The sequence below is a fragment of the Phalacrocorax carbo genome, chromosome 7 (genome assembly GCF_963921805.1).
Source record: "Phalacrocorax carbo chromosome 7, bPhaCar2.1, whole genome shotgun sequence".
NCBI classification, from domain to species: domain Eukaryota; kingdom Metazoa; phylum Chordata; class Aves; order Suliformes; family Phalacrocoracidae; genus Phalacrocorax; species Phalacrocorax carbo.
The window spans coordinates 27902830-27922124 of record NC_087519.1 but is presented as its reverse complement, the minus strand read 5'-3'; the positions used below and the strand labels follow the sequence as shown (position 1 = coordinate 27922124).

Here is a 19295-nt window from a genome sequence, read left to right as displayed (position 1 = left end):
TGAGAGAGGCCATCCCCCCAGGGAGGCATCTGACAGGCAGCATCCTCTGAGAGGGATCCCAAAGCTAGCCTTTGAGAGTCATCTCTAGCAGTGTTGTTAATCCTGCAGCTGTTCACACATGAACTACCAACAGAAGCTCCCCTGGAGGAATGATACTAGTTCAGGTGCAGCACTCTGTGAACACTAAGCAGGCTCTTTTCGATTTCAGGATCCAAGCATTCTCCTCTAGGTACATTAAAGAGCCCATTTCTTGTCAATAAGCTAGCAGATCAAATGATCCAGGCGCAGAGAAAGGAGGAGGAAAGTGGTTTTGCTTCTTGCCTTTTATGGGGCAGTGCGACCAGTAGAGCAGAGGACAGCAGTGCAGGGGGCGGAGCATTCCCTCCACATTTGCTGACTGTTCCAGCTCTCTTCAAACTTAAATGCTGCTGCTCTCAGTTTTAGAAGAGAAGGGGGGGAGGCACTCTTAAAAGGCCCTGCAAATACACCTCCCTTACTTGTCTATATTTGCATAAATCCTACTGCCCTAAAGCAGATCTTCAAGACAATCACTATTTCATTCTATGATAATTAAAAAGTGCTTTTGCTGGATTTTGACTGATCGGCCCAATAAATATTAGAGCTTTGTATTGTAGAATATGACATTTCTTTTTCAGAGCAAATGTCATGGTTTTTTGTTTTCTTTATCTATACACAGTTGACACTTTCTCACTTTCAACATAATTCTTTTTGTGAAAGCCTTTTGCATTTAGGCTTTCAATTCCACACGCACACCCCCACACCCCCCTTTGTCTCCAGCCTCTCTGTTTTTTAAACAGAAGTAACTGAAGAGCTCAAACTTCAAACACCTTCCAGTCAATAACACAGCTGAAACTGATACATGTCTGAGGAAGTTTTCAGCTTCAGCAAAGCTGCCCATTTTGTCAAGATGACATTCAGAGGGAAAGACTTATTCACCACCTTTAACCCTTTCTCTTCACTAACTGCAAACCAGCATAAGCTGAAAGCTTGTTAGGTACTTTGACAGAAGTTTGTGTGACATTTCTCAGACTGTAATTAGTGCCAGGCCTTCGCACCACAGATCTAGCTGCTCTAGGCTGACAAGGCTGAGTGGTCCCCATTTCTTTAATTAAGCCATTCATGTTAGCCACCTCAGAATGGATTTGAGAACATAACCTTTGGCTCCCGTTTCAGAAAATCCTGGTCATGATATTGTTTCTATTTCCTGATTCCATGTCTCTCAAGTCACAAAAGGCTTTCAAAGTTGGCTGCGTAAACATTTACAATGGAAAAACTTATGCAAATGCATGTTAGTAGACATTTTTACAGCACCTTCCCTTTCTATAATGCCCGCCATCACTCTGTAAAAATATTTCATGTACATACTGGTTACAAGGCAAATCAAAGGGGTTATACTAAAAACACTCAACGGAAGCAATAGTGTATTCTAATAAAGTGTTCCCTGACTTGCAACTTGGGCCCTAAGCCTGTGCTACATGATTGCCCCTCCTTCCTCCTCCTTGCCCTGGATATTCTTCTGCAGCCACCCTTCTTCCTCTGCTCCCTCCAGACGTAACTCTTCCCCATGGTATTAAAACATCTTAACAGGCAGGCACAGAGGCTCTCTGCGCTTTGTGTACACCCCCATTAACCAGCCACCGATCTCTGACAGTCCAACACCTACACTTAAAGGGCAGTTACCCAGCCCCACGCTTTTCTGCAGATGAATCCTCTGCAGCAGACTGTGCTGTCACCAGAAGTCTGACCTCAGAGACAAGCAGTTAGACCAGAGTTATAAACAGCAGCACCACCTTTACCACTGCAAGAAGTACAATTTCAGAAAGAAACTACACTGAGAAACTTGCTTGTGATTTAATGTAAGGTAAGGATGAAATAAGTTTTATTAATCTGCTGTGCAATGGTAGCAAAGAGGATCTGACAGGCAGAACAGGGTCCCACAGAGGCTGTCTTGACCTCTCCTAAGCACAGAGTGAATGTCTTACCTCTCCTTAATGCAAAGTCAAATGCCTCAGACTTCACCTACTGACTTCAGTCTCCTCTTGCCTCTGCACTCCTGCGTCCAGGAATAATAGCTGCCCCTCGCAAACCCAGAGCAGGAGGCCTTGCTCTCTGGTCCCCAGCCCCAATGTACAACATGGGGTCAGGGCTGTCAGCACTTCTCTCCTCTTGCTATTTCCCACATGAGATATTTACCCTGTGAGCCACATCAATGATACAGGTAGAATCACTGCTGTGCCAGGTGTATCATGCACAGTCAGGAACTATTTCAAGCCTTTTGCTGAATGGGACACAGCATTATACAAGCAGGTGAGTCAAACACATGCTGAACCAGAGCAAGAAAAGTGCCCAGGAGGGTATCAAGCTTAGTACTTGAGTTGTTAAATGTAAATACCTGACCCAAGTTGTTAACAGTCTCAAAGAAGTCAAGAGGTTATTTTCTCTCAGAGCACAGCCACAGTATCTTTGATTATTCTCTCCTTTTGAATCAGGGGCAAGAGCAGTGTGAACAGTACAGCAGTAAAAGAATACAGGTTTGTTCATCCTGGCCCTGCTCCCGACCCTTCCCTACCCTGTGGTCCAGCCAGGTGACACCAGCCATGCTCTGATGTGGGCTCCACCTTTTCGGTGGGTACAGTGGCTGTTTGCCTCTGTGCTGGAGAGGGTGCAGGGGGTAAAACCCTGCGTGAGCAGGGACAAAAGTGCCTGCGTGAAGCGCGAGGTTGAAAGCTGTACTTACAGCACGCAGAGTGCATATGCTGAAGGAATTGACTCACTGGCCCGCACAAGGAAGCTGCCATCCTTGCCTACTTTGGAGAGCAGGTCTTCGGCTCTGGAGCGAGTGATGTTGCCGTGGTACCAGCACTGATCCATTGCTGGAGCTGGAAGAAACCTGAATGCCAATACAGGAGCTGCCAGAGCTGCCTGTGTGTCTGTGTGTAACGATCAGGCAGCTTCAGCTCACCAGCTTCCTGTTTCAATAGTACAGAGAGGGAAAGGAAACTCAGCCGCGGACAACTTCCTCAACTCAAACAGCTCAGACAGTGAGCATGACATGTTCCTGCAGCCCCTGCTCTCCCTCTTCATGCTGCAGCTGAAGGGACTAGCAAGCCCATGTTCCCTGCCTTTCCCTCCCGCTTCATGTCGTAATACTCTATATCAAAAAGTCCCAGCTGGGTATCTCTTCTACTCCCTCACCAGTTCTTCCCCCAGGCTTCCACGGCCTGCCGTCCCATTTATGATCTCTTGCCAGACCCTTTGAGTTTCCATGTTTTTCCTGTCTGTCTGTCCTACCCCACTACAGGTCTCCATTAGGAATAAATAATTCTCAGACTGATCAGAAACACACGGTGCATTAGGATACTTAGCACTGACTGCCCTATTCCTGTCTTGTCTAGTCCTCACATCTAGCTAGGTGTCCCCTGTATGTTTTGATGCGCTGAAGCAGACTTAGAGGCTGATTTGCTCTGGTGATTTGTAACCAAAGCTCCCTGTCAGCTACTGTGAGATAGATTCAAAGACCTTTCCTACTCTAAATCCCCAAAGGTGGGATGGAGCAAAGCCATGTCTGGCAACCTGCGTCAGAGGGGAGAGCTGGAGTTTTCACTTCCCTTTTCTTTGTCTGTACATCTGCCCCTTGTCTGTGCTCAGTGCTGCATCTCCAAGGCAAAGCAACAAGGGGCACATTTGCTGCAAGCAAGAGCATTGCTACAGGGGCACTTCCTATATGGCAAATCTAGTTGCCTACCCTGTACCTCCAACCGTTCTGCCTTTGAAGGCAGCACTTCTGCACATTTGAGCTATACCTAAAAGCAGCAGCTGAGCTGGGACTCAGAGTACAGAGGGAGAGTTCCCAGGACACTGCTAGCCCTATTCAACCCACACCTCCCAGACCCAGAAGAGGTGCTGGAACCACGGTACCTGGATCACATATGGAGTGCTGCCCCTGTACACAGCACGGACAGCAAGGCAGGAGAGAGCAGCCTATCACCAAATTGGGAGAGTCTAGAATTTTTGGATATGGAGAGGGAGGGTGTACCAGTACAGCCCAACATTCATCCCTGCCAGCCTTCCTGGTGCTTTCAGTACCCAGACATCTGCTCTGCAGTGTCCAGCTTAATCTCTGCCACTAAGATTAAACTGTGGGCACCAGCAATTCAAAATTGTGCAGCCAGTATATGACCCTTATAAATGGGCAGAACTGCAACGTGCAGGGCTTCCTGTCCACGCTAAGCAAGTGCTGTCTACAGACCAAAATAAGCTCAACTGGACCTGCCCTTCAGCTTCACCCAGATCCACACAGGACTTTAGGAGGCAAACTCCCATAAATTCAGGTGCCTAAATGAAGTTGGATCCTGAATGGCATGAAGCGACTCTGCATGGACAATAGCCGTAAGCTCTTGTAAGCTACAGAGTGGTTACAAACCCTTTTCTCCCCACTGAGAAGAGCATCTGCATGTGGCAAAGGAACCGTGCAGCTCCTCTGACAGTCCTGCCTAGCCATTGTGTGCTGCTGGCCTCACCTGTACCACCACCTTGAGATTTCTGATACTTCAAGTAGCTTCTCTGGAGCACAGCTGCAGCAGGAAGCAGAACAGCTCTGAGCGTCAAACCACTGCTTGACCTCACAGTGCTCTCCATGCAATAGACCCACATGTGGATGGCAGAATGGACAGGGCTGCTGCACAGCATGAGTTTTGCTGGAATGAAACTGTGTTTGGAGAGCTTCTCCTGATCCACTGCAAGTTAACACAAGGTAGCAGAGAGGTACAAGCCCTGCTTAGACATATGAGACTGATTAGCTGTATACTTAACACAACTCCTATCTATTCTGCCACCAACTTCAGCTTTTAGCAAGCTGCAGCTGTTTCCTTCCAATGTGTGAAACCCCTGTCCAGCCACACAGAGCTCCTTGACTTGGAGACATAAAAAAGGGGATGGGATCCAAACACATGTGATGATTGTGGCAATAAGATGCACAGGCTTGTTTCTGTATTTTAGTCCTAAAAGAAAGCATAGTACAGCTTCAGCTGTTCAAAAGGTGAGTCCCAATCCCCTAACATAAACAGCTCTGTGATCCCTAATGGCTCATTTGCAACACTGCCTGCAGAGGAAATGGCATCTGTTTTACTTCTCATGGCACTGGCATGTGAACTCTGAAGCACTGGAGAAAGACCAATCCCTGCATGGTCAGTGCACAAGTGCATGTGTATCCCGAACTACCCGATTCCCAAAGGACAGTGATAACAACTTCTGTCCCACACAGAGACAAGAGGCTGTTCTGCAGGAGATACATATACCATGCATTTTCCTTCCATTGGTACCTGTGCCAGAGAAGGCTAGTGAGAGATCTGAGCAAGAAGAGATTAGAGAAGTTATCTAGAGGGGAGCTAGAGTGTTTGCCATAGAGGAGGAGTGCAGTGCCTGCACCACTTACATGCCAGGCAACACTACAAATGTAGCCGCCACAGCCCTAAGCTTTCCATAAGGAATAGAATGCGCTTTGAATAGTCTACACTGTCATACCACAGTCAAGAAAAAGCACCATGTAAGAGCTACCCCTGTAAAACAAAAGAATAATGGGTACATCTGTGAGACAAATCCAACCCAGACTCAACAGAAGCAGCAGCAGCAGCATTTCATTTAAACTTACTTGAGAGAACAAGGCCGCAGACAAAGAACTACGACAAGTTTTGATGTTGGATAATAAAAAATTGCAGCCCTGGCAGTCTATGGACAAAGCAAACATTATTTTCCCCCACATTAGTGTATTATTCCAAGCTGTCTCTCAGACACTGCAATAAGCACTTTATTTAAACTGGGTTTGCTACAGATGTCCAGGTAGTATTGTACCAGCTGGCTGTGAGCTCACCAGCCTGTCTAGAACCAGTGGATAAATACTGTCTGTAACATCATTCAAGATGCACAGTGGTCACCCAAAACCCCCACATATATCAAGCCTGTGCACTGCATCAGTGCCACAGGCACTGCCAGGCTTGGTCAGATGGAAGGCTGTCAAATACACATTTTTATGTCACAAAAAAAGAAGTATTTCATAGGATACCTGATGAGAGAGGTTAAGTGTATAGAACTGCAGTTAGCTTTCCTGAAGTCTAAATATAACATTCTCTCATAACAGGCTATTGGCCACAAAGGTGTATTTAGACTCTGGCCTACATCTAAAGAGCACGTGAGTAATACCCACAAAGTACTGGTTAGCTGAGCCGCTCTGTGCTACTCCAGCCGAGCATGTTACTGACCTGGTGCTTGGGAAAGACTCAGCAAATTACAGGTGTATTTGTGAAGGTCACGAAATCTCTTCACTCCCATTGTACCCGCAGCCTCCAGGTGCCCTGAAACAAACCTAGTTAGTGAAAAGAATCAGGGTCCCATCTCCCACTACCCCTGAAATCTATCAGCAAGGGTGGGGATATTTAGCAAACAGACTTACAGACCTGAGCAGTGACAGCGCAAAGGATCTGCTAGCATTCTCCAAAGGGGATGCGTTCTGAGACCGCTTTGGAAAGCAGGTAGTCTTCACCAATAAAGCAAACAAATGTATTTTCCTTGAAGCCATTCCACACGTGCACACACACAGAATACAGCCACATCAAACAAGCACTGGTTCCTAAAGCAGAGGCATGGGTAAAGCTTTCCTAGCTCCATCTGCTGACATGTCTCCCTTGGTACCCATTCATTTTTGGTCATTCCCCTTGTCTATTCACTGCATAATACCTCCTTTCAAATCACACCATAGACTCAGAATAGTTTTTCTCTCACCAAAACTGGGGCTGTTTCCTTCAGAAACCTGCTGAAAATCTGTCTCAAGCCTTCCAGCTTGAGCACTCTCATGCTGCTCTGGGCTTGGTCAGGTCCCCTTCCTCTGACACCCATGCCTTTGCATTTTCCTGGAAGTGGTGCAATGTTGTTTGACACAGTGCCTCATATATGCCAATAATACTCTCTAATAACAACAGCCACGCTTGCAAGTCATTGGGTTCGTCAGCGATAAGAGCAGTTGCGGTGTGGATCATAGCTCGGCACTTGTGTTACAAAGACCAGCAAGTATTTCCCCTCCAGACTATAAATTGGGAGCTCCCTCTGCAGACCTGTCCTGATCCTGCAGTTTCGATACAGACAAAATGCCATTTCTGCCACTTGCCCTGTCCCCAAACATGGGGGGTCCTTGTGTCCTGCATGGGTCCTAGTGTCACTGCCCAGAGAGGGGGAAGAGCTGGAGCACATGAGGCTGTGGTTTTCTTGCACATGAGAAAATGCAGCTTCTCAGTGCAGTGTAAGCAAAAGGGCAAATAAGCAATAACGTACAGCATGGGAAGTGAGAAGGCTAAGTTAGACAGAAGTCCCGGAGAGGGGTGGGGAGGATGGGAATTCAGTAAGGCAAACCCAAATCCACTGCAGAAGTGGGCAAGGAGTACCCCAAGAGCAAGGCATCCCATGGCCTTGGTGAAATGAGAAGCCCAGAAAGCTAGAGTTGCCAGCAAGTCCTACACTGACTGCAAGAAGCAGCACACCTAACCAGAGCCAAAACAGTGTTCTGAAGAAGGTAACAGCAGATATAGGGCAGTAAGTCCGGTGTCCTCTCTAGCACTTTCTCCACAACTTACTAAATACAGAGCAGCATAAAATCACTGCCCTCTGTTCTCACACAGTCCGTACGCTGTCAGCATGCACGTCCCTAATCAAGTCTATCACAGGCTTCAAGGTGAGAGGCCCTACACAAAGGTTATGCTGGTTTTGAGCACATGATATTTTAAGATGACAGCCAAAGGGAAAGGTGAGAAGTGAGAACAGGCAACAGAAAACCAAACCAAACACATGCTCAGTTTTAGTATGTTTAATAGACTTCGTAATCTACAGATGCCACAAGCCTACACCAAACTAAGGGTGTAGGAGGACTACAAAAACCCTTTTGCTGAAACATGAGAAGTGACAGAGAAAAGAAGTATCAGCAAAGGTGTTTTTCAGAGGGATGCTGATGGAAAGGCTCGAGACTCAGCACTCTGATGGAAAGGCTTGCTTCAAAGTGAACATTACAAAGATTATCTCTTCACATTGTTGGTGGGTCCCATATTCAAAGAGGCAGGAGAACAAGGGTGAACCATCTGGCCCAATTCCCATGTACTGCAGATCCGAATAAGCACAAAGGCCCTTGAAAATAATGCTTGGTTTTGTCCAGTGTGCTGGATGTAAAGGGCTTTTGTTGAGGTAAATTCCTAAATCTCTTCGACCCTTTGGGTCTGTAGGATGAGCGTAGAGCAACCAACTATCTTGGCAACTGGCCTCAGGGGGAGGTGGGAAGGCAGTAACACTTCCATGACATCCAGAGGGAGGTTCTACTAGCATTTCAACCCGCTGGCCTCCATCAAAGTCCACCCCATGGTTATAGCTGACAGCCTGGATTCTGGCTCCTCTGCTGCTCCTTGCATTACAGTAGAGGACCTTCCTGCCGCAGGAGTGCACCTCTGCTACCTGGCACTCCACTGCGCTCTCCCCCCCCACGAAATTCCCCATCTCCCACGTTGCCCCATGGTCAGAGCTGATGAAGCAGAAGGCATGAGGGGTGGGGTGTTGCTTTGGGTCCAAGATACGATAAGCATAGGCAGGAATCACAAGGCTCCGGGCCTCATTGAGCAATTGTAATCCATGACCTGGCCCCACCGCAAAAGTGGCCCAGTTCTTGTACTCAGTGCTAATGGTGCTATCGGTGACATCCCGGGCAGCACTCCAGGTGTGTCCTTGGTCTGTGCTAGTGACGTAGCAGAGACGTACCAGGTTGATCTTTGTCCTGAGCTGATGCTGCTCAGAGATCTTTCCTGGGACAGCTATGAAGAACAGGATCAGTTTCCCTGAGACCTCATCATAAACAGGACAGGGGTTCATAGATCGGTGGTCTTTCAGCTGCGCACTGACAATGGTCTCCATGCTATTCCACTGCCAGGGCCCATGTGAAGGGAGACAAGAATGAAACACACCGTTACAAACAGATCCATATTACAGTGTAAGGATGCCTGGATAAAGTTACAGAAGAGCATGAGAAGAACCAAAGAGAAGCAAGTCAGTGGATAAAGCAAGAAATAGGAAGACAATATACTGACGTCACCAAATGTAAGTGAAATGCACATGTGCTTCACCAAACAGGTGGGTTATGTCCTTTTAAATTACTACTCACTGAGAAGCTGATAGCTCTGTATCTCAATGCAGCTAGTGTCCAATGACACTGTTTAAAAACTACAGTAGCTGAATTTTCAGAAAATCTCAGAAATATATATCTATATGACACACGGACATGCCCAGTGGTCAAAGCACGCTGGTACAAGCACTGTGCTGTGTCAGTGTTTCTTAGGAAGTCAGCTATATAACTGGGTCCATTTCAAGTATCCTGGTTGCTGACAAATTCCTTTCCATTGAGACTCCTTTTCCTCCATTTTGATCCGTGTGTGAATGGGCATCCCGTCTTACACTGAGGCACCCTGCTAGAGGTGATTGCATGGCTTTACACACTCTGGTGTGGAAATTTGGACCCCAAGTTGTCTGATGCAGAAAATAGGCCGCAGAGCAGGTGTAACACCCTCCAAGCCCTGTCTTTCTTTAAATGAATAGCACGTAACACAATCACATTTCTAACACTAACATTGCAATTAGAAAATTATTCCTACGTAATGTTATTGGCTTGGTAAAAGAAGCAGTATTTTCCAGTAAGATTATACTAATTAGCTTTTCTACCCTGACTTGCTGATTACCCTTTTTGGTCATGTCTTTGTTCAACCAGTATTAACTTTTTTGGAATATTTAATATTTCCATTTAAAGAAACTGTGGCATGTGAACACAAATTACTAAGTTTATGACCAACTGAGCCCTACTTAAGTGAATTAGAGGGGGTTACACAAGATGTTACTGGAATGGTATGACGTTGTAGGTGCACTAAGAGGCTGCTTCTGCTAGGCAGACTCCAGCTCTTAAGAGTCTATAATCTAAGACAACCAGTCACCAACGAAGGATTGGAACAGAAAAATAAAATTACTTTCCCCCCCAGACATTAATGCATTTGCAAATGCAAAAAATGATTATAAATAGAGTACCCACCACGCCCAGTCACCCAGCAAGATAACTGTTAATAATAACTGGAAGATTAATAAGGTAGCCAATTCACTGCACAGACAAACCAGGCTACATTCTTTTGCGTGGGGAGACTAGATGTTCTCAATTGTTTCTGAAACCAGAAATTAGTCCTAAGAAGATGAATTAAAAAAAGAAGTCACTAATTGCTAATTCACTCCTCCCTATCCCTGTGGCACTCCGCATTCTGCCTCTCCTCCACATCTTTGCTGTCGCAACAGGACTTTTGTCCCATCTCTCTACCTGCTTCCCCAGCTCTGCAACGATGGGTGAAAGCCATCCCCAGAAAATCTGCTGCACCTGCCCACTTTAGTCTCCCTAACAGCTGCCCAATCACAGGATTGAACCCCAACAGTTATGACACATGTTACTTACAACCAGATTTGTCTCCTATAACTGGGGAGAAGAAGCAGCTGCCCTCTCCCTACAGCAAGAGGGCAAACAGGTTCAACTCATTTGGGAACACAGGAACAGTACAGGTGCGTAGTATCCCTCATTTTCTCCCCATGCTGGTACCTGAACATGGTGCATGGTTGGGTCATACACGCCTCTGCGCATCGCTATTAGCTTGGCATGTTCATCCACCACATCCTCTCGTTCCTCAGCAAATGCCAGGATGATGCTGAAACGTGGCAGGTAGAGCAGGGCTGGAATTCGATAGCTCCATGTACCATTCTGGAACAACGTCTCTTGCTTCAAGATAGGAAATGAAGCCATTGTGCTAGAGGGAAGAAGACAAATTGCATTGCATTTTGACCCATCCTTAGCCCTGCAAAATGTGACAGGGCAGATTCCACTGCTTTTTGCCTTCCCTACCCAGTGGAACCTGTCCTTCATCGAAATGTAATTCTGCTACTGTCAGCTTTGTCTTTTTCTTGTGCTTTTCCAAAGAGAACCCACGTCTTGCATAACAGCTGGCAACACAGGCCAGATTTACCCCAGGAACAGCCTGGTTGATCTTATTGGAGTGATGTAAGTTAAGTACACTAAATACAGTTAATGAAAAAGCTGTCTGTGGTTTGTTTTTTCTTTTTAATTAAATTCACAGGGATTCTTGTGGGTTTGCTTTGTAATTCAGAAGACTGTTGATAATCAAACATTATAGTATTTTCCCTCAGAGACCATAATTGTCTTTGATGATGGTGTTTCCAAAACCCAGCACAGAACTTCTGCTTTACCAAATATGAACTTAAAGTCCCATTAAATGACACACTGAGGCAATTCCTGACCTCAGCTGTGCCTCTGTTTGAGGATGGTAAGCACTGAGCATGAAAAGAAAAAGAAAGATGTAACATTACATCAGGTGGGACTTCTGGCCAGGCAAAAATCTTGCCACCTGTACAGGGACTTAAAAGCAACATTAGGAAGGCAAGCATGAGGGGGCGTTTAGGGAAGCTGCCTCTATGTAACTCATCTGTGCTATGTCCCCGCAGACTCTTTCTCCCCTCAGAGCCACTTGGCCCTCTATCCTCTTGCACCAAGGCTCTCCTGTGAGCTCATTTACCTTGATAAAAACCAACTGGCTATGGGGAATTATGTCTGAGCAGAGGGGGAAGAAAAAAAGAAAGAAAGAAAAAGGGTCTCTGACATGATATACCAGAAACTGAAGGCCTGAATCTGGCTCAGCAGACAAGGGGTAAAAAAAAAAAAAAAGCCTTAGATCTCTGACGCATTGAGTGGGTAGGACAGCAGGGAGAAGATGACAATACACTATGAGTAAGAAATTCAGATGCCTCCTACCTCAGCTGAGGCAAGACTCAGCGCGCTCTTCGTTGAGGATTCTCCTATTTACCTAAATCTTGGAAAGCACTAGAGTGGCTACTGGCCATGTATCAGGTCCTTATGTTTTTGAAGGCTGTCTTGATAATTTAGGACCAGATAGAGGCAAACTGAAGACTGCTTGTGCAGCTGCAGAGTGCATGTACCTACCTGAAGAATAGTTTCCACTCTTCCATATTACAAGAGAAAATTTATTAGTCAGCATAAATAACATAGACTTGGTTAACTACTTCCCCCCGCCTTATTACCGAGTTCAGACAGCACAGATAAGCTAAGTTCATCTTCCTCTCAGAAGGACCGTCGTCTTAAGCTCTTATCCATATCCATAGCTAGGCAGTGAGTATTCAAATATTCCTTGCTTTCACCTTCCGGATGCTAGAAATATCAGTGAGATTTTTAAAGTCACAGCATTAATCAAAAGGGTCTGAACTGCACAGTTTTAGCGAAACCCAGCTGTACAGACCCCAGCAAGCCACAGCCCCATTGCCATGCAGATGCAAAGCCGCTGGGGTTAGAAGTCTATCTGCAAAGGGTGGCTGCTGGCTCCTCACTGTCACAGACAATACGGCAGTCTGGGAGAAGGCAGCAGCACAGCTTCCAAACAGAAACATTACCAGAATTCAATTGCAGCTATCCATACAACAACATGAAGAAAATAGGAAGACCTTCATAGAACAAATAACTATGCTGTTCACTACTTACCAGCATGGGTCTGGCTATTTATATAGACCACAGTCGTGGCTGTATTCTCATGGCTCCTGAAACAGGAGCTCACTACAGTACTTCCAGACTATTTAAAGGGAGATTATTTAAAGGGAGATTAGTCAGCCTGACTAGTGCAGCACAGGTTCCCTAGCATTCCTGCTCATGATGCCATTCTGATATTGCAATCCTGCTTCAGGGCAGGGCAAGAAGGAGGCAAAAAAAGAAAGGGGGTGGGGGGTTGGGGGAGAGAGACCTGGGCTGCTTCACAAAGCTCCCAATGGAAAACCAAGAGACCAGTGCCACAAGAGGCTGTGCTGCAGCCTACTGTACCCAAGTCCCTCCCATATGAGCCTGTCATCTGCAGACATCTCCACCCATGCTCTTAGTCCCTCTGTGAGATGCTCAGTGTGGGTGTCACAACACTCTTCCTCTTATTGCCACATGAGGATTGAAGGAAGGTGGGATGTTAAAAGGCTGGGAATAGCTGCCATAGAAACAAGGTTCCTGGACACAGCACCTGCAGCTATAATCAAGGAAAATACTAGAACCAAGTGACTCTTCTATCTATTCAGAAACTAAACAGGGATATGTGTGAGTGTGTGTGTGTATACATACACACACACATACATATTTGTATATATACTCCCTACACACCATGTGGGTACTATGTTTGTATGCATATACACACAATGTATCCATCTGCAGAGAAACTCTTCCATCCTTTTTTAAACACACTTAAAGTCAGTATTCAGCTTCTTCTACCTTCTCCCTTGTGGATCCTCAAGCAGAGATTGAGTCACAACAGTGAGTTTCACACAGAATCAAAAATGCAGAATCTTTAAATAAGCTTAAAGTTCTTAATACTTTTTTTTTTAAAAAAAGTGCTGCTTTAGTTACTTCTCCAGCCAATTGAAAGGATTTTTTCTCTTGACCTCTACATATTTTCAAAGGCAAAACCACTAGCTGCACCCTCCTGAATAAAAGAGAAGAAAAGTCCACAAATCACTGACAGGACAGCAAATCCTCAACAGGACAGCCACATGAGGAGAGTTCAAAAGCCCACACTCTAGCACTGCAGGAGTTCAAGTCATACATGCCTGTATCTCTGAGATTAAATCACAAAGGGATGCATGAGTCCATAATGCTACTTTGTTCCTAAACCCTATTGAAATAGCACTAGCTTGCCTACAAGGAAGAAGAAGGTGGCAGTGTTGCAGCCAGCATGATCTAAGGACATTGGCAAGACAAAGTCTGTAGACCATGGCAATATCTTTTGAAAGACCAAGAACTATAACTGGAAAAAGAAACTTCCGAGAACACAACAGCCTGAAATACAAGCAGGATACTGGAGAGCTGTACACAGACTGACAACTGCTCAGGCCTGTATCAATTCAGTCACCTTGGAGAGGAAAAGTTAGCTGTAGTTTTGTGAGGTAAAGGGGTAAGAAAGGGGAAGGGGAGTTGATAGGGTAATTTTTTCCTAGGAGAAAAAGAGGTAGCTAGTAACCTCTTTCCAGATGACAGAGATGCTGGTGAGGAGAAGGGAAATTTATCATGTAGCCAGTATTCCCTTCTGCTTTTTTGTATTTACTGGAGTTTTTGAATTTATTTCCCAGACTTATCATTGAGAAGTGTGCCATTCAGGGAGGCTGACGTTTACCTGCGAGTCCTCTCCAAAGCACCAGGGAAGCTGCTGCACTGGGATCCAGTACTGTACCTCACCTCCAGACAGAACTGGGTGGACAGGGAGAAAGATGGGCACAACGAAAACATGTAAGAAAAGGGGCAAGTTAAACTGGAAGAAGCCATTACTCATAGTTTGCAAGTTACACAGCCATAATGATTTCCAAAGCAAAGGCTGTTTCCAGTACACCAAACGAGTCAAAAGAAATAACACTTGTCAATAAATGAATCTATGATGGATCTGATGCCTGGAAGGAGCCCAAGTTGCAATAGTGGATAGGTGCTGGTAGACACCAGAAAAGGGTACTTGTTCCTTCCACTTCTGTCCTTCAAGGTAGCTCACATGGACTTGTCTATAGAGCAGGATGAGCCCTTGCATCTTTATTTGCTTTAACCCTCTCCAAGAAAAGCAACTAAAAAGGATAACATTTCGACTGGCCTCAGCTTCTGTAAAAACCTGTCCTTAAATGTTCAGATCCAAGCTGAAGTGACAGTATGTCTTTAAAAACAAACCAGCAGAAATGAGGTAATAGCTGAACTCTATTCTTTGGTCCCTGTCAGAGTGCTCTGCACTCTGCAGGAGACAGATTGCTCTTGAAGAAATTCAGATTGTTTGAGATCTAACTTATTCAGGGAGGTTTTGGAGGGGAAACACAAAAAAAATCCCAAGAGAATCACGTGCAAAACCCCACTAAAATTCTGCTTTTCAAGGCAAGCACAAGAATCCAGGTGTGGTCATTCTCTACTCAACATCAGACATGGACTTACAGTGTTTGCCAAACTTAGAGAAGTCAACTAAGCACTATGCTGAAACACATTTCTTGTTTCACTTAGAGAAAAGAATACATTTCTGTTGGGATACTGCATAGAGTCATGTTCCAGTTGTATAGGGCTAAGAAACAGAAGACCCAGTTTGCTTCTAGAATATTTGCTGCACAGTGTATTCCTGTGTGCAAGCTTTTCCTCCTAGCTAAGCAGCGTCACTGTGCCTACTTCTGCCAAAGCACAGCATCAGAGCACTCCATCTCCAGCCTTCTTACGCCCCTAGACCAAATCCTACACTAAATCTAGGCTATGGGATTCCTTAACAAGCCAGACAGCACACATTTATTTAGTCCCATAAATCACCCTCAATGCAAACTCAGAAAGGAGAGTTATCAGCAAGACCTGTCAAACAACAAACTTTAAACAAACTAAACCATTCAGGATTCAAAACTGAAAAGGCACAAAACTGGAATTACTTTAATCCAGCAGCCAATTGGATTAAACATTTTAACCACACTAGAAACAGAAAGTTTTTCTTGTTGTAAAGTCTTTATACCACACTTACAAGGGGATTTTCAGCCTCCCCAGTACATACTTTCCTAAACAATCTATCAAGTTCTGCTTTTAAAATGTTGTGGCTCAGCCTGGCAATAGCTCCTGTGCATTAAAGTGCAGCTTTTCTTAGCACCAGAGAGGAATTATATGAAGCAGCAGTATTTTTTCTTGGCATTTGTTTGGTGGAGGAATGCACAAACTGCACTCCTACTTGAGCCTACTAAATGTTGTATCTTTTTATTTTCTAGTAATGTCCAGTGTTATGAAAAAGTTGCTTTGTTTTTGTTTTTTTTTAAGAAAGAAAAAAAAATAAATACCTCTTTCACTGTGTGTCTCCTGGAAGTCACGTCAAAGGGGGGAAAAAAACCCCACAAACCAAAAGGCACTCCTATTGGATTAGATAAAAGGGAAGCTCACCACACTCTTACCAACTAATCTCCAACCTGCAAAATTATTTATATTGGCAGCAATGTCAGCTGTCTTGGATCCCCAAGAAAAGCCAACAGCTAGCACGTACACACAAGCTGACATTTAAATAGCAAACCTGTTTTGCATATAAGGGGAGGTTCCATGTGAACTTGACAAGCACTAGGGAAAGACTTTTAGATTATCATAGTCATTAAACAGCATATTTGTACCTGCATGGATTGACAGCACTGTGGACCATCTGTTGTTGCCAATGGTTATACAGTTCAGCACGCTGCCTTACTTTTTGGTCCCCTTGTCCCCTTGTGCTGAGGAGGGGAAAGTTCCTCTGGTCCCAGCACGCAGACTCCCAGCACTTCCTCTCAGTGCTCCTGAGCTGTGGGAAAGTTTGCCCAAAGAATCCAGAAAATGGTTATAACCAGCAGGTGATGATAATCTGACATACTCCTCTGCTGGCTGCACCTACCTCCAATCCACCAGCATGCTGTTTCTGGATGAAGAAATGGGTTAATGCAGGAGTCCCCAGGCAGCAGTACAGGAATGACAAGCTGATGCACGCAGATTCAGCTCCCAGCAGCCTCTGTGGAGGTGTTACCAGGGCCAAACCATCCCAGCAGCTGCAGTCAATGAGCTAATGGGGAGAGTAAGGCAGTGGAACGTAGAGTATGAGCCTAGGGTCCCAGCTGGCATCACCCCTTCTCCCAGCTGTGCCTTGGCTGGCTTAGAGGTGGCACCTGCAGCTGCTGGGAGTACCCAAGCAAATGATTTTACAACTGCCTTGTGCTGCTGCTGTCAGAGATGATCTTTCCTATCCATTTCCTTGCTGTTTCTCTTGCTTTCCTCTCTTCTCTACTGTGTTTCCTTTGCTGTCATTAATGCTTCTTGTCTTTGAAGTGATCTGAAACAATGAAAGTAGCAATGCTGCAAACAGATCTTGCTAGTAATGAAAATGGAGGAAGAAAATTCTCCCCATTTGATGGCAGTTATAGTTGATCTGTGCAAGCCAAACAGGGAGTTGCGAAGGTGTGGATTTATAACCAAGGAACCAAACAACAGAATTAATGTAATGTTTCTATATTACTATCTTTCCTCTCTCTTAAGCAACCCTGTATCCCTTCCTGTGCCAGCACTGATGCTTGTCTTACCTTGGCAAGCCATCAGAGGATGTCAGTCTGGCAGAAAACTAATCCAGAAAAAAAAAAAAAAGAACAGTTTTCTGCTAGGTCACTGTCCTCGACTGCATCAGCAGAAGTCAGAGAAGCAGCAGGATCTGCAGTAGTAGATGGAGTAGGAGCATGAAGCTGTTGACAGGAGGAACAGACTCACCTCTCTGACTGGCAGCTAGCCATTATCATAAAACCACACCCCATGTTTATGAACCTTGCCTAGCTGGGCAAGTAAAGTATTGCCGTAACTGAGACACACAAGAGAAGCCAGAGGGCATTTATATCTCACTGCTTTACCTGGAATCAAACAATAGTCAATGTGAGGAAAAGTCCCTTCAGAGACTATGGTGTTGATATCCACCAGATAATAACTTTTAACAGTGACTCCTGGAGAAAATCCAGAGTCAAGAAAAACAGAAGCAATTAAGGAAGGAAGAGAGACACTGAAGACACTGCAAATGCACAGTCTGCCAGAAAGCCAGACATGAACGATTGCTTTGTGGATTTCTTCACCTTTTTTCTGCTCCCTGGCTAACAGCAGTGTTACTCAAGTGGTGTTCTGAGTCACACACTTTGCTTCTGCAGCCAGACAACCCATAAATGCTCGTTTGTTTAACAGAAATCACCTTGCCCAGCCGCAGCTTAAAACTGGTTGACTATCTTTTCTTAGAGTAGGAAGTCCCAAAAATGGTTTGCTGTGGTGGGCATGGTTCCCTGCTCTATGTGGCTGTGCCTCTGGCCACCTCCCATCACCCCTTTTCATCTCTTCTTTTCCAAGCAAGGCCCCTGCCTTCCTCTGCAGCTGTCTGGGTTGCCCTGCCTTTGGCCCACTCCCCATGGCAGGTATCAGACGTGGCTGTGCAGAGGGTAACAGCCTAGAATGGCTTTCAAAATGAAGAATGCACTGCCTAGTCATGTTGTGAGGTTAACCTGGGTGAGCCCCAGTTCCTATGCAAGACAACCACACTGTTGCCAAGTGGGGACCCTGTGGTGCTTTCCCTATATGGCCACTGCCAAGCACGGCCAGCATCCAGGCCTCCAGCACTGCTCTTCAGGCACTGGCCCATACTGCAGTCCTCTATCGGCAAAAAAGCCTCCTTCCTGATAAAAGAAAAAGCGCTTTTTCCAAACAACACGTTGTGTGCTCCGACTGTTTTACAAAATCATTCCTTGTTAACTATAAAATATGTATGTCTCAGTGTAGACATGCTAGGTTTGATCCCCCCCTCTTTCCTTTTGGTGTAATTCAAAATCAGTGTCACCAGTGAAGTTTAAAATGGGTATAGGTCTGAGGAGAATTAAGCTCTTCACTTCTATTGTTCCACGCTTACTTCATTGCCCTTACATCTGATTGTTGTAATGAAAACGTTTTTAAAAAGGTTAAAAAATGCAAATGGGGTGTGTGGGTGCATTAATAAGTGGATATAAAAATAATGCAGAAGATAATATAATGACAGAATACTGAACAATGGAGCATTTGCATTTGGAGGACCATGTTCAATTTTGGGTGCCACCTCTTAGGAAAGATACAGCGATAGCTGCAAAAGAAGGCTAAGAAAAAGAATTCAGAAGCTAATGCTCATGAGCACCTGTGAAAAGAAATCAGTAGGAAAACAAGAGAGATTATTTAATGAGTGATACCTAGTCCATTAAAAATTATCAATGTATATTTCCCTTGCAAAACATTCAAACCTGAATCCATTGATTCCTTACACTATTAGAAAGGCAAGCCCTGCTCAGGTAATCAGTATTTTTGCTACACTATACAGTGTAGCAGCTGTCATCAAGCAGCTATAGTTAAAATCAAGGGGTCTTCTATGGAGTAAGGCCATGTGAGAGAGCAATTACACGGTTTTGCAAATTTTCAGTTAAAACGCTATGGGGTGCTCTCCGGACATTAGGGAATATGGTATCATTTGTGCAGAACATAAATCCTAGAGACCTGGGATCTGACTGAAAGTCTGCTCTGTCAGGGGAAAAAAAAGAAAAGCCAATAAGAAAGGTGAAAGTAATAATAATAATAATGAATGTAATATGCAAATGCTAATAGCAGAGCTTTT

The 19295-nt window shown here is 45.0% G+C and overlaps 2 protein-coding genes across 5 annotated transcripts in view; both read right to left on the bottom strand.

Moving 5' to 3' along the window:
• INPP5D (inositol polyphosphate-5-phosphatase D) overlaps positions 1-2986 on the bottom strand; it is a 55050-nt gene extending 52064 nt beyond the window's left edge. For both annotated transcript variants that reach the window (XM_064457216.1, XM_064457215.1), the window contains exon 1: positions 2759-2986. In XM_064457216.1, the coding sequence (XP_064313286.1) occupies positions 2759-2892 (134 nt within the window). In that variant the 5' untranslated portion in view covers positions 2893-2986. The remainder of the gene's footprint in view (positions 1-2758) is intronic.
• Positions 2987-7873: 4887 nt separating this feature from the next.
• Positions 7874-19295, bottom strand: part of NEU2 (neuraminidase 2) — a 34877-nt gene continuing 23455 nt past the window's right edge. Inside the window, exons 1-3 of one of the 3 annotated variants that reach the window (XM_064457213.1) lie at positions 16536-16675; positions 10673-10877; positions 7874-8970 (exon numbers count right to left, since the gene is read on the bottom strand). In XM_064457213.1, coding sequence (XP_064313283.1) covers positions 8032-8970; positions 10673-10877; positions 16536-16552 — 1161 coding nt within the window. In that variant the 5' untranslated portion in view covers positions 16553-16675 and the 3' untranslated portion in view covers positions 7874-8031. Of the gene's footprint in view, positions 8971-10672; positions 12794-16535; positions 16676-19295 lie in introns of those variants that run through there. The other 2 variants (XM_064457214.1, XM_009502345.2) reach the window with 2 other exon arrangements.